Below are 14,799 nucleotides of genomic sequence, written 5' to 3'. Positions count from 1 at the left end.
TGTTGGGGGCAGAGGTCTCTGTCTTTTGTTGTTCTGATAGATCACCACTTTATTTGTTATTTCCTATTTAGGTCTGCTTGATCTGTCATTTCCCAGGTTTGAGGGTCACAGTGTGCTATCTTTTTTACCATGGATTCGGTTTTCAGAATTTGTGTTTAGGTTCTGTGTGTCCAGGTGCATCAGTGAGAAGGCCTGGATTTCCCTGTGCGGCGCTCAGGGCTGCTGACTTGTATGGCGTCCGCCTACAGGTTGCGCTCGCGGGTTCTCCTTATGGAGAATGCTGGGAGCAGTCCCTTCCTCCACTTACACAATATGGAGTAGAATTAGTCACTTCTTGAAGGTTTGACAGAACTGACTTGTAAAAACATTTGGCCTGATATACTTTCTTTGGAAAAAAAATTAAATTGTGGTTCACATGGCTCAACACGTGACAATTTATTTTTTACAGGACCATTCTGATGATTTTTTTCTTTGTTTTATCATTTCATCCAGTGATTTTGTGCGTGCATGCGTGCATGTGTGTGTGTGTGTGACTGTTTTTAATAGTTTGACCTAATGCTCTAATATATGGAGTCCTTTGCTGTATCTTTTTGAATACTTTATATTTCAGTCATTCAGTGTCATAATTTTTTTGTGTGTCTCTTGTATGCCTCTCTTAATAACATCAAAGAACTGGATTTCTTTCTATTTAAATTTTTTAGTTTAAATAGGTGAGTTTAATGCATTTATAATTATTATACTTACTGGTATGCTGGTGTGTTAAGGCTTATTATTTATTTATTTATTTATATTTATTTGTAAATATATTTATTTATATTTATTTCATTTTAACTTTTTTTTTTAAGTTGTTTTTGGTTTTGTCTTGCTGGCCTCTGTTGTTGTTTTTAATCTCTGCCAGAAAGTTAAGTATCTATTTCTAGTCTTCTAATGCTCATATACTTATATTTTTAACATGTCTCCTGACCATGAAAGCTAAAGATAAATATCTTTAAAGAAGAGGAATTCTTCGTCAGTAATACCTGACTCTTAGAATGCTTTGATTTCTACCACTGCCCCATTGTCCACATTATTTTTGTATAGTATTCCAGTATCATCTTGATTCATATCCTCCAAATTGTTGTGATTTTTAATTGACAGTGTTTATTTTGCTTAACAAAAAATGTTAACAACTGCTCCGACATAATTGTTTCTTTCATCCCACACCTTCTTGCTTGGTGCAGTTTCCTTCTTCATGAAGGAGATCCTTAAAAATTCCATCAGGAATAAATTGCATGAGTCACCGTCTGAAGAATGTCCTTATTTTATTCTTGATCTTGAGTGCCAGCTTATCTTGTGCAGGTTACAGGTTGTAGATGATATTTTGTGGTCACTGGGCTTTATTGCCCACGAGAAGTCTGTTGACAAGGTAACTGTAGACTGTCTGCCTTTTCTCTCTAGTTGCTTTTAAATGTCCTCTTTATCTTTGGTGTTCTTGAGTTTCACTGTGTGGTTTCTAGGGTGGGTGTGTTTTGATATGTATCCTTTTGAGGATGCAGTGTGTGTCTTCAAAATGAGAGGACTCAAGTTTTCAACTGTGAGAAATCCCTACGGTTTTCTCTTTGTTGCCTCTGCTTCATTCTCTGTGCTGTCTCCCACCTTCCACTTCCGTAATTCTCTTGTCTGTTCTTTAATCTGTCCACTTAAAACTAAAGCATTGCATTCTTTGTTTTGGTTTCCACTTGGTTCTTTTTCAAATTTTCCTTTTCTTTTCTCATGCTTTCTTATTCTTTCATTAAGGTTTCTATTTCTTCCTTTTCCCCTCTAATGATGTAAAACATACTGTATATGCCCCAATAGACAAGCATTCCTGAATACACAAATATGTACTCATAGTATTAATTGATTGGTTTAGACGCGTGTATTTATAAGTACTTATGTAAAATAATATATTTATGGATTTCTTGTCTCGGTGGCACATTTTTAACAATTTTATTCAAGTGTTACATTTATCTCTAACATGCTGTTTCTGTCATTATGAATAGTTCCAGAGAAGTTGTAGAGCATTTGGGGATGTTGATAAAATGTAGATCCATGTTTATAGGGCCAAAATAGGACCTGAGAGTCTGTATTTCCACTGAGCTCCTGGGTAATGCTAATGCTGCTATTGTGGCAAAGTCTTAAAAAACATTATTTTTAAGTTGTTTTAAATACAGCACTTTTAAAATTCACATATGATACTATAAGATATTTCATCTCATGCCCAAGAACCCCCATCTAAATGATTAGATATCATTTAAACAATTTTAATTCCAGTGTAGTTAATAGTGTTATATTAGTTTCAAGTGTACAATATAGTGATTCAACACTTCCATACATTACCTGGTGCTTATCATAAGTACTCTTAATCCCCATCACCTGTTTTACCCATCCCCACCCCCCCACCCCCCACCCCCCCGGGAACCACTGGTTTGTTCTCTGTAGCTAGGAGTCTATTTTTTTTGGTTTGTCTCTTCTTTTCTTTCTTAAATTCCACATATGAGAGATATCATTTGGTATTGGTCTTTCTCTGAATGACTTATTTCACTTAGCATTATACTCTTTAGATACATCTGTGTTGTTGCAAATGGCAAGATTTCATTTTTTATGGCTGAGTAATATTCCATTTTATATCATGTTTTCCTTATTCAGTCATCTGTTGATGGACACTTGGGCTGCTTCCATAATTTGGTTATTGCAAATAATTCTGCAAAAAACATAAGGATGCTTTTGTCTTTTTGAATTAGTGTTTTCAGTCTTTGGATAAATACCCAGTAGTGGAATTACTGGTTCATATGGTAATTCTATTTTTAATTTTTGAAGAGCCTCCATACTGTTTTCCATAGTGGCTGCATCAGTTCGCAATCCCACCAACAGTGCACAAGGGTTCCTTTCTCTCCACATCCTTGCCAATACTTGTTGGTTCTTGTGTTTTTCATTTTAGCCATTTTGACCAATGTGAGGTGTCATCTCATTGTGGTTTTCATTTACATTTCCCTGATGAGTGTTGTTGAACATCTTTTCCTGTGTCTGTTGGCCATCTGGATGTCTTTGGAAAAATGTCTGTTGATGTCTTCTGCCCATTTTTTAATTGGATTATTTGGGATTTTTGGTGTTAAGTTGTTCTTTATATATGTGGATACTAACCCTTTATCAGGTATGTCATTTGCAAATATCTTCTTCCATTCAGTAGGTTGTCTTTTAGTTTTGTTGAAGCTTTTTATTTTGATGTAGTCCCAGTAGTTTATTTTTGCCTTTGTTTCCCTTGCCTCAGAAGACATATCTAGAAAACTGTTGCTATGGCCAATGTCAAAGAGATTACTGCCTGTGTTCTCTAGGATTTTTATGGTTTCAGGTCTCACATTTAGGTCCTTAATCCATTTTGAGTTTATTTTTGTGTATGGTGTAAGAAAGTGGTCCAGTTTCATTCTTCTACATGTAGCTGCCCAGTTTTCCCAGCACCATTTGTTGAAGAGACTGTCTTTTTCCCATTGTATATTCTTGTCTCCTTTGTCAAAGACTAATTGGCCATATAATCATGGGTTTATTTCTGGGCTCTCTATTCTGTCCTATTGGTCTATGTGTCTGTTTTAGTGTCAGTACCATCCTGTTTTGATTACTACAGGTTTGTAGTATAACTTGGAAATCTGGGATTGTGATGCTTCCAGTTTTGTTCTTTTTCAAGATCACTTTGGCTATTCGAGGTCTTTTGTGGTTCCATACAAATTTTAGGATTATTCTAGTTTTGTGAAAAACGCTGTTGGTATTTTGATAGGGATTACATTAAATCTGTAGATCATTGAGATGATCATACGGTTTTCATCCTTTCTCTTATTGATGTGATGTTTCATGTTGATTAATTTGTGAACATTGAGCCACCCTTGCATCCTAGGAATAAATTCCACTTGATTGTGGTGAATGATTTTTTTAATATATTGTTGGATTTGGTTTCCTAATATTTTTTTGAGGATTTTTGCATCTGTGTTCATCAGAGATATTGGCCTGTAGTTCTATTTTTTTGTAGTGTTTTTATCTGGTTTTGGTATCAGGGTAATGCTGACCTCATAGAATGAATTTGGAAGCTTTCCTTCCTCTTCTATTTTTTTGGAATAGTTTGAGAAGACTAGGTATTAACTCTTCTTTAAGTGTTTAGTAGATTTTACCTGTGAAACCATCTGGTCCTGGACTTTTGTTTGTTGGGAGTTTTGTTTTGTTGTTCTTGGGAGTTTTTTTGATTACTGATTCAATTTCATTGCTGGTGATCAGTCTGTTCAAATTTTCTATTTATTCCTGATTCAATTTTTGGAGGTTATATGCTCCTAGGAATTTATCCATTTCTTCTAGGTTTTCCAGTTTGTTGGCATATTTTTCATAATATGCTCTTATAATCCTTTGTATTTCTGTGTGTCGGTTACTCATCTCCCCTCTTTCATTTCTGATTTTGTTTGAGTCCTTTCTCTCTCTCTCTCTCTCTCTCTCTCTTTCTTCCTCTTTGATGAGTCTGGCTAAAGGTTTATTAATATTAATTGATCATTTCAAAGAACCAGTTCCTGGTTTTATTGATCTGTTCTATTGTTTTTTTAGTTTCTGTTTTGTTTATTTCTGCTCTAATCTTATTATTTCCTACCTCCTACTTGGTTTGGGTTTTGTTTGTTCTTTTTCTGACTCCTTTAGGTATAAGAATGGGTTGTTTCAGATTTTTCTTGCTTCTTGAGGTAGGCCTGTATTGCTATAAACGTCCCTCTTAGAACAGCTTTTGCTGTATTCCAAAGATTTTGGACTATTGTATTTTCATTTTCATTTGTCTCCATGTCTTTTAAATTTCCTCTTTGACCCATTCATTGTTTAGTAGCATGTTATTTAACCTCCATGTATTTGTGTTCTTCTCAGACTTTTTCTTGTGGTCGATTTCTAGTTTCATAGTATCATGGGTGGAAAAGATGCATGGTATGACTTCAGTGCTTTTAAATTTGTTGAGACTTGTTTTGTGACCTAATATGTGATCTATTCTGGAATATGTTCCATATGCACTTGAAAAGAATGTGTATCCTGCTGTTTTAAGATGGAATGTCCTGAATATATCTGTTAGCTCCATCTGGTCCATTATGTCATTCAAAGCCACTGTTCCCTTATTTTTCTGCTTGGATGATTTATCCATTGATGTAAGTGGGGTGTTAAAATCCCCTTCTCTTACTATATTACTCTCAATTACTCCCTTTATGTTTGTTATTAGCTGCTTTATGTATTTAGGTGCTCCCAGGTTGAGTGCATAAATACTTACAACTATTATATCTTCTTGTTGGATTGTTCCCTTTATGATTATATAGTATCCTTCTTTTTCTCTTGTTACAGTCTTTGTTTTAAAGTCTATTTTCTCCGACATAAGTATTGCTACCTAAGCTTTCTTTTCACTTCCATTTGCACGATAAATGCTTTTGTATCTCTTCACTTTCAATCTGCATGTGTCTGTAGGTCTGAAATGAGTCTGTTGTAGGCAGCATATAGATGGGTCTTGTTTTTTACCCATTCTGTCACCCTGTGTCTTTTGTTTGGAGTGTTTAGTCCATTTTGCATTTAAAGTAATTATTGTTAGGTATGTACTTATTGTCATTTTGTTACTTGTTTTGTGGTTGTTTTTATAGTTCTTCTCTGTTCCTTTATTTTCTTGCTCTTTTCTCACAATTTGCTGCCTTTCTTTACTAATATACTTGGATTCCTTCTCTTTATTTTTTGCATATCTTTTACCAGTTTTTGATTTGTGGTAAACATCTTACACATATAGCAGCCTATATTAAGTTGATGGTCACTTAAGTTTGAACCCATTAGAAGGTCATTTTTGAAAAGTTTATCTTCCACATATGTGACTGTATGACATACATACTTTGTATAAGTGAAGATAGGACTGTCTGTTACTGCAGCGTAACAGCCTAAAAGATGAGTAGCTTGAAACAGCATAGTTTATTTCTTGTTCGTATTCTAAGCTCCCCCTAGATCTGCTGGGAGCTCTGGTCCCTGTCATCATCACTCTTGGACATGGGCTGATTCAGTCTCCACCATTACCAGAGGCCAGAGCAGGTAGAAGAGATATGGGGAATTATGTATTGGTTCTTAAAGACTTTTTGCTATTTATTGGCCAAAGGAAGGCATGTGGCCTTAAGTAACTTTAAGGGGCAAATGCGTAATCCCACTATGAGCTCAAGTAGAGGACAAGCAAAGCATATATAAATAACCCTAATTATTACTACATACTTCTTAACTTGCCTTTGGAAGTAATCATTAAAAGGCTTTCAGTACGACTGCCTTCGGCTCAGGTCATGATCCTGGAGTCCTGGGATCAAGTCCCACATCGGGCTCCCTGCTCAGCAGGGAGTCTGCTTCTCCCTCTGACCCTCCTCCCTCTCATGCTCTCTGTCTCTCATTCTCTCTCTCGCAAATAAATAAAATCTTTAAAAAAAAAAAAATTTAAAAGGCTTTCAATAAAATCCTATGCTTCCATTTTATGTGGTCTTATTTCTTCTAATAATTACTAAATCTGTATTAAGCTTTAGTCTTTGCACCCTTAAAATAAAGATTCCCAAGAGACCTCCCTAAACATCAAAATGTAGTATTGATTGTGGTGATTTGCTAGTGCAATGGTTTCAACTTGGGCTGCACATTAAAATCATCTGGGGAGCTTTTTATTCTTCCAGGTCACACCTCAGGCCAATTAGAACCTCTGATGTGGGGCCTAGGCATCTATAGTTTGTAAAACTCAATGTGCAAATAAAATTGAAACCCTTTCTGCTATCTTCCCCAAAGAGTGCTTTGTTGTTCAAAATAAAGTGGTAGGGTGCCCCCAGAGAGAAACTTTATTAGGGTTTGAGTATAAGGTGAATTGCTCTTTTCTGAGAAGTAATTTGGGGCATAACACCTTGTATCTTTTATATTTTGTGTTATATGTTATGTTATCTTCTTTTATCTTGCTCTGCTATCCTCAAGTATGAGGGCATATATTTTCTTCTTTGTTGGTGTATCTGGTAGTTCTGTTTTGATTCGTTTCCCTCTGTGGTTGTAATTTTTCCATAGGAGCTAATCATCTGAAGGGAATGTGTGGAGTATGGAATTGAATATTCTGGGCGATTTTTGCCTTTGCTAATGCTGGGCCCTAGGAGTTTCACCATTCTGGACCATTTTGTGAGCCTGTGTGTTGACGTAAATTACAAAAAAAAAAGGGGGGGCGGTTTTAAATATTTTGTGTATACATAAATCACATACAAAAATAGGCACAGATACACATGTGTACACACACACACCTTGAACAGTAGGGAAGCATCCCAAGGCTTTAGAGCAGGGAGGGGCCCAGAGAAAGGAAGAGACTTGTCCAGCACCACAGAGTGACATAAAGTTAATGAAAATCTGTCTTCCCACCTCCCCCTGGCCTGACTGGCCTGACTTATCCTCCATGTATGAAAGTGTACGTGTTGGAACATGTCTAGGATGGTCAGGGATTACTCAGCATTTGCTTGGAGACGCAGGGCGGGGTGGGGGGGCGTCTTGCCCTATTTCAGTCTATTTTCTTCCCTAAAGTCGGCTGTGGCCCTTCCCAGTCAACTCTCCATTGGATTTGCAGGGCCCAGAAACTGCTGAGCACACACTGGAGTGTGGGTAATCGACACTTTCCCAGCTCAGAGCCATAGACTTGTTTGTGGATTGTGAACCAAAATTCCCTCTATCCTGTGCTTTCAGAAAGCAAACCAGCAATCAAATAGTAATTGTTTCCTTCTGTGTGGATTTTTCCTTGTGAAGACTGCCGTGGCAACTAGGAAGCTGGCTCTTAGAAGGGTGGAGGGACCTAGATTTAGACGTCAGGCCTTGCGTGTAACTGGGGATGCAGTGGCCCTATTGCCCACATTTTCCAGCAGAGCCCTGATTCCTACTGGACTTATAAACAATCCAAGTGCCCTAGAAATTCCACCGCCGACACCGTATTTTCTGAAGTGTGTTTTATTGCTGAAAGAAGCACAGAAATCCTTTGTCAGACTGTGTCACCCCAGTTTTTGGTCTGAAAAATAGACCACTGTGTTTATGCAAAGAAGACTTTTTGTTTGTTTGCTTAAACGGTGAGGTTCAGAAAGGCAAAAACAATCTTGTTTGGGACACTTGAAATTAGAAAGAGCTGACCCAGTCCAAGCTGTCTCCCTCTTAGCTGTTCCTCCGAGCACGCGTGCAGATAGTCAGATGCCCCTTCAGCATGGGGGGGTGGGGGGTGGGAGGGGCCGGGAGGCCAGGGACCCTGGCCTCAGAGCTTCACAGCCCATGACGGGGTGAGGAGATGTGGATTACACAGTAACTCATACGGCTGTAAAGTGTGAGTCCATAAGGGGATGTAGAGATCCCCCCAAGTAGGAAGATCCAGACAGATTCCAGTCCACTGGAAACGCTCACCAGGGCTGGTACTGCGTCACTCTGACGCAATCGGGGCCAGCCCGGAGTCGGGAACCGCTGTGGGAGGAGAGGAGAGGGATGCACATACAGGGAGGGGGGCCTTTTTGGTGCCATCCGCTCAGATGGCCCTACCGCGTTAACTTAAAGTTAGGAATCTAAAGGCAGGAGGATGGCAGCTCGTTGTTTTAGCTAGCGTGTTTTGGGGGTGGGGGCAGGGCTGGCTGTGTTCTCCCAGTTGTCTAGGGGTGTGAGCTTCTGTACATCAGTCTCCCTGGGCAACTCGTCCACCTTGGTCCCGTCTCTTCCTGGCAGGCCCAGTCCAGGATTAAAGATGGTTTCTGCCGAATTTGCTGTGTGAATGGTTCTGCTGAGGCAGAAGTGGTTTTCGAGGCTTCCTATCCATCTCTGTCCCCTATCTCCTCTCTCTTTCCTCTTTGCCAGTTCCTTGCCCGTGGCGTCCACCCTTCTTACCAAGGTTCCCACCTCTCTCTCGTTCCAGGCGCTAAAACAGGTGCCGATATCTGTGACGGGAGCTGTGAGCCTGCGCTGGCCTCCCCGGCCTCCCACACGAACCCCTTTCCAGTGCTCCATCTCATTGAGGACTTGAGACTGGCCCTGGAGATGCTGGAGCAGCCTCAGGAGAGAGCAGCCCTCCTGAGCCAGATCCCGGGCCCCACAGCTGCCTACATAAAGGAGAGCTTGGTGAGTGGGCCCGTGGCCTGTTTGGGAAACCACTGGGGGACGTAACCACATAACCACGGGGCATACGGAATGCCACCCTGCCTGGGACTATTACCTCATCTGTGCACCTTCCAGCCTCTTCTTGCTTCCCATCCAGCTTTGGCCAGCCCCCACTGGGTGGTCCTTTCCAGCAGGAGGGGGGAGCCCCAGGCCAGCAGCTGAAGCTGCACGGTCAGACTGCCTGTGGGCTCCAGTCACGCTCTCTGAGACTGGGGGACATCCAGGGCCAGAGGAGAGTTCTTCCCTGCGGGAGTACAAGTACAACTTCCAAATTATGATCCCCAGGTGGGGTCTCTATCCTTGGCTGTCCCCCCTGCTCCTTGTCTCTTAAAACAGCTGGTCCCCTCACCCAGCCCTTCACTGCCGCCCCTGCCCTTCAGATCTCCTTGCCCTGGTACACTTTGTCCCTAGAGCGGGATGCAGTGTTCCTGACCCCCCTCCTGCTCTCTCTAGATCAAGGCTGCACATCTGCTAGTCTCTGAGGGAGGCAGATGAGTAACCAGAGCTGTAAATACATGGCTTTGGTGACCTGTCTCCTTCCCTGAGGAGACCGTCTGCTCAACTTTAAGAGCCTGGTGATATTCGGGGATGGGGGAAGGTGAGGAGCTTGCCCCGCTGAGGACGTGTCTAAGATGCAACCATTCCAGGGCAGGAGGGAGGAAGCTGGGAAGCTTGAGGGAGCATGGGATTGCCTGAGCTGAGTTTGACGATGAAAGCCAAAATGTAGTCTTCTAAAGCTAGAGTCCTGCAGACTGATTCCAAACGGGAAAGTACACACCGAGGTGGGAAGGCAGGACTGGGCCCACTAAACTGGGAGGTAGAGGTTGATGTTAGAAACCAAGGAGACTGAGACATCCTCGCCCAGAGGCCAAGTCATTTGCGATAAGACAGGTTACATGCCAGCTGTCCTAGATGACTTTCTGTTCAGGAGTCCTCCGTCAGTACAGTCTTCTACCCATGCCTCCCTGAACACTGAAGAATTCTTCATTATGTTCATGTGGTACTCAATATTTTCAGTATGCAAGCTGCCTGCCTGGTGTTCTGTAACATCCCTACACCCGTGCGGTAGGGACAGTAGTGGCCTCCCAAAGACGTCTGTGTGCTAATCTCCAGATCCTGTGAATGTTACCGTACATGTGTGGCCAAGGGGAAGGTAGCAGAGGGAATTAGGGTTGCTAATCAGCAGAGTTTAAATAGGAAGATCAAGCGGCGTGGGTTGTCCAGGCAGGCCCGGTGTAGTCCCCGGCGTCCTTACAAGTGGAAGGAGACAGTGGAAGAGTTGGTGTGGGAGCGGTGTGAGTCAGCCTTTCCAGATGGAAGCAAGTCAGGAGCCCAGGGGCGGGGTGCTAGCAAGGTGGCCCTCCCCTAGAGCCTCCAGCCGGCGAGACCCACTGGGGACTTCTGACCTCCAGCACTGTGAGAGCGTGTGCTTGCCTTGTTGGAAGCCACAAGGTTTGTAGGCATTTGTGAAGGCAGCAACAGGGATACGGCTGGATGTTGCCTGGGGAAGGGGGAGAAGCCCTCGGGATGGGTCTCTGGAGGGCATGTTGCCATCTAGGTTTGAGAATCGCCTCGTGTCACCTCCAAGTGAAGACTGTCCTTGGTGGTCTCTCAGACTTGTGCCACGACCAGACAGAAGGCCGCATCCGCTCCTCCACCCCCCTTTTCCAACCTGTGGTCGGGTTTCGCAGGGGGGCTTTCAGAGTTTCCTTCTGTCTCCCGTCCCAGGCCAGAAGGGTCTCTGCCTCCCTGGAGTTCCGTCAGGAATTCTGGCTCTTCCCATACTTCCAGCTCTACGAGGCTGTGCCTGGCCTCTCTCCAGTCCCTCTGACCATCTTCTGCCCACGTGTGCGGACAGCTGAGCTTTCCAAGGCCCACTTTCCCCCGGGTGTGTTCACCCATACCCACCCCTCCGTTCCTGCTCGCCCGACTGACTCCAGCTGCAGTGTTTAAAGGGAACTTGATGACGCCTCAAGAGAATTACTGGTCCTTAGCCCTTCCATCTGAAACCCTGGGTCCAGATGCATTTTGGAACCCAGAACTTACTAAACTTCAGAAGGGCAAGACCATGCATCTATACCATAGAATATATTCTATCTCTAGCAGATATGGAGCAGGAACGCATTGACCTTTCTTCGGCAAAACATATGAATATCCAGATGAAGTGGGATAAAAAAAGACTATAAATATTCTCCTGTTAGCTCAGGTCCAGTTAGGCTGCCAAATAAGTTTGGCACCAACATTATTTCTAAAAACAAAACAAAACAAAACCTTTTGGTCTTCAGAGCTTTGGGGGTTTCAGAATGGCAGGTAAGGGAAGGTGAGCTTACATGTGGAATGTTTGTGTGTAGAAAACAAAAACTTGAAACCAAATGTTGGATATCGGATGTCACTGCTCCCACTACCCATCGGCCAGAATTCTCCTAAAGTCACTTGTTGACTCTCTCTGTCCTTGGGCTGGCCTGTCACCATGTGCCGGGGGCCCGTTGGAAACTTCCAGACAGAGCCTCCTCCACTATTCCCTGAATCCTGCCATCAGGCTGCAGAGCAGTTTAGCCTCTGGTTTTAAATGTCCCCTCTCAGCTTGCTCGGGACCTTTACCATCATAACCAAGAGATTCACTGAAGCAGCTTCCCCAGCAAAAGCCCAGTCTGCCCAGAGTACGGAAAACAGCTCGTGGTTTTATCCCTCACTGCATAGTTTACAATGATTACGTACTTCTACCTTGAATGGACATGCCTGAATTTATGTGACCATTTCTCTAATACTGACATTTAGGTTCTTTTTAATCTTTCACCAATATATAGCTCTGCTGCAGAGAGTGTCCAGGAATATTTGTCTTTCTCTGTAGATATTTCCATAAGGTAGAGTCCTAAAGGTGGAATTAAATAGAGTTAACAGACAAAATACAGGATACTCTGTTAAACTAGAATTTTAGATAAGCAATGGATAAATCTTAGTAAGTATGTCCCATGCAGTTTCCTAAATCTGGCAACTCTAATCCAAGGGTATTAATATCTTTAAGCCTTTGACACATTTTTTCCAAACCACTTTTCAGGAAGATTTTACTCATTTATATTTTCACTGGCAGGGTTTGAGGTACATCCTGATCAACAACAATCACTAAGATTGAAAAAAAAAAAAAAGGCTTTACTAATTTTTAGGGAAAAAATGTGTTTTTACCACTTTTGCATTTCTTTGCCTAGTGGAAGGCTAAACACTTTTTTTTTTTTTTTTTTTTAGTATTCTTCTATATGGTCTCTAAAGTTTTGAACTCTACCCTATCTGGAAAAAAAATTCATTTCCATTCATTCATATTTATATAGGCAGTATTGTCCTAATATATGTAAATTATAAAACAAAGCCCCAAATAGAGATTTTTTTTTAAGGGTCAGGTTAAAAAAGTAGCACTAATCTTTTCTTCCCACACACCCCAGAGATCACCGTGGGTGTCCCTACCGCACCCTGTTCATATTCTATGCTCTTCTTTCCTCTTCCTGTTAGGATTTTAGTGCTTTTCTTCTATATTGACCTTTTTAAAGCCCTTTGCTTTATTTGTGGCATTTTCCTCACTTTGTTTTTTAAATGCTGTTTGTGGTGCTTTTTGAGACAAAACTTTACAAGGATTGTAATTAACTATCTTGCCTGTTTGGGTTTCTTGTTTTCCTTTTATCCCTAGAAGGGCCTTTCTTAACCTCAAATCAAATACTATTCACCTGCATCTTCTCTAGTAAGTTTATGGTTTGATTTATATCTTAGGGCTAACCTGCAATATTTCTTAGTGTGTGGTGTGAAATACGGACCTAACTTCTATAACTTACTAAAAAAGGATTCTTATTTTTTGATCCAAAGGCAGTCAACATGGTTGTTGGTTTTTCAAGATGTGTTGCAGAAAACTGCTTATATTAAGATTTGTAGATGTTTTGAGGTTCTTTACGGTGGTTGGGGGGAATGCGTGCCTTTGGAAAGAGGTTCCTGAACTTTGTGTTGCATTCAGAGTCTATTAGAGTAATTATGGCCATCAGTTACCTATGAATGGTGTACTTTGAGGGTGGGTCAAAAGTTCATATAAACATTCCAGGATACCAGGACAGGATGTGAAGTTTTGATTCTGGACAGAGACAGCCTGTCTATGTATTGGATCTTGCAAGCCTAAAGTCCTTTTATATTCTGGGGGCATACACATTCCGTAGTAGGTCGTACCCATATGGAAATAGAGCCCGAAGTAGTGAACAAATCCACCAGTACTTTTTAATTGCTTTTAGATTGGTACTTATAGAAGACTTTGCCATTTAAATTATAGTCTGTGGACCAGCAACCTTGTCATCCCCTGGTAGTTTGCTTGCTGCTTGGTGTCTTTATAAAAGGGCAGAATATGCACCCCGCCCCCCCCGCCCTTTTACCCACTGAACCATTTCCCAGTGATTCATATTCATATTAAAAGCTTGAGACACACTGCTTTAAACCACAGAGACTCAGTTAAATTATTTTTTAAAAAAGTACATGTGGCTTAGAATAGGAACTAATAAGACAGCTTGAAGGATCGGGCAGGCAGTGTTTATGCCTCTGCGTTCCTTGTGTGTTTGTGCTGTTCTCCTCTTTAGTCAGCTGGCTTTGCCGTATCCCCCCGCTACTGCTTGGTCATCTGTTGGCCCGGTGTGGTCCAGCGCAGCCTCGTGACCTCTCTATCAGCTGGTGGTTCTTTCTCCGGAGAAGTGGCATAGACAGTAAGGAGGTTTATATGTCACTTACAAGATACCCAGAAGATGGGCGGTCCCAGGGTCAAATCAGTGGCTCTGGATGACCGCAAGGGCTCTGGCTCTTCCCATCTTTCTGCCCCATCTTCCTTAGGGGGTTGGTGTTTCCTCAGAGGTATCGCTTAATGCTGCAAGATGGCGACTGCAGCTCCAGGCAGCATGTCCAGAGGTGGGACAGGTCTTGTCTTGTCTTGTCTCTTCCCTTCTTTTCTTTTTCTCTTCTCTTTTCTTTTTTTGTAATTAAGAAGGGAAATCTTTTTCTCTGAAGCCCTGTAGCAGACTTCCCATATGCTCCCAAGGTCCAGATTTGTTCACATGTGCATACCCTAGCTGCAAGGGAGGCCGGGAGACAAGTATTGGCACTCTGTCCAGAAGGAACCATGACGGGAGGGAGGGGGCATGAATGGCTCTTAGAAAGACCACCCAGAGCAACTGCCACATGGCCTTTAGACTTGATTTTAGTCTTCTTGTTGACAAATTCTTTTCATGTTTTCTCTCTTGCATTTATTCCGTGTGTGTGTGTGTGTGTGAGAGAGAGAGAGAGAGAGAGACTCAAATTCCTGAAGGAGAGAATCTAACTGGCCTCCTCCTAATTTTTGAGTCAAGTCCTCCAGGCCTACAAAGAGATGTTAGGTGCAAAAGAAATGGAAATTAAAGACCCTCCATTTACACACAGCTGTGGATTAGCTGCCCCGGGCGTGGTGAGAGGATCGTGTGGTAGAAGACACTGTCTTCTGTGCTGTGGACCCTCAGACACCCATGTCGGCATCTGGGGTACACAAGGAGAACAGGTGCTGTGGAGGCAGAGGTGGGTGTGGGGGAATGGGTGGTGGCTCGAATAAGAACAAACAGCAGGTGAGTG

At 42.1% G+C, this 14,799-nt stretch overlaps 1 protein-coding gene across 1 annotated transcript in view; it reads left to right on the top strand.

The window, feature by feature from the left end:
* The window catches only part of PPFIBP2 (PPFIA binding protein 2), a 144,150-nt gene that overhangs the window by 42,947 nt on the left and 86,404 nt on the right, over nt 1-14,799 (top strand). Inside the window, exon 3 of the mRNA XM_032427115.1 lies at nt 8,939-9,141. Coding sequence (XP_032283006.1) covers nt 8,939-9,141 — 203 coding nt within the window. The remainder of the gene's footprint in view (nt 1-8,938; nt 9,142-14,799) is intronic.

This window comes from Phoca vitulina, unplaced genomic scaffold (genome assembly GCF_004348235.1).
Source record: "Phoca vitulina isolate PV1807 unplaced genomic scaffold, GSC_HSeal_1.0 scaffold36, whole genome shotgun sequence".
Lineage (NCBI taxonomy): Eukaryota > Metazoa > Chordata > Mammalia > Carnivora > Phocidae > Phoca > Phoca vitulina.
The sequence above is the reverse complement of the archived record's forward strand: the minus strand, read 5'-3'. Positions and strand labels throughout refer to the sequence as shown.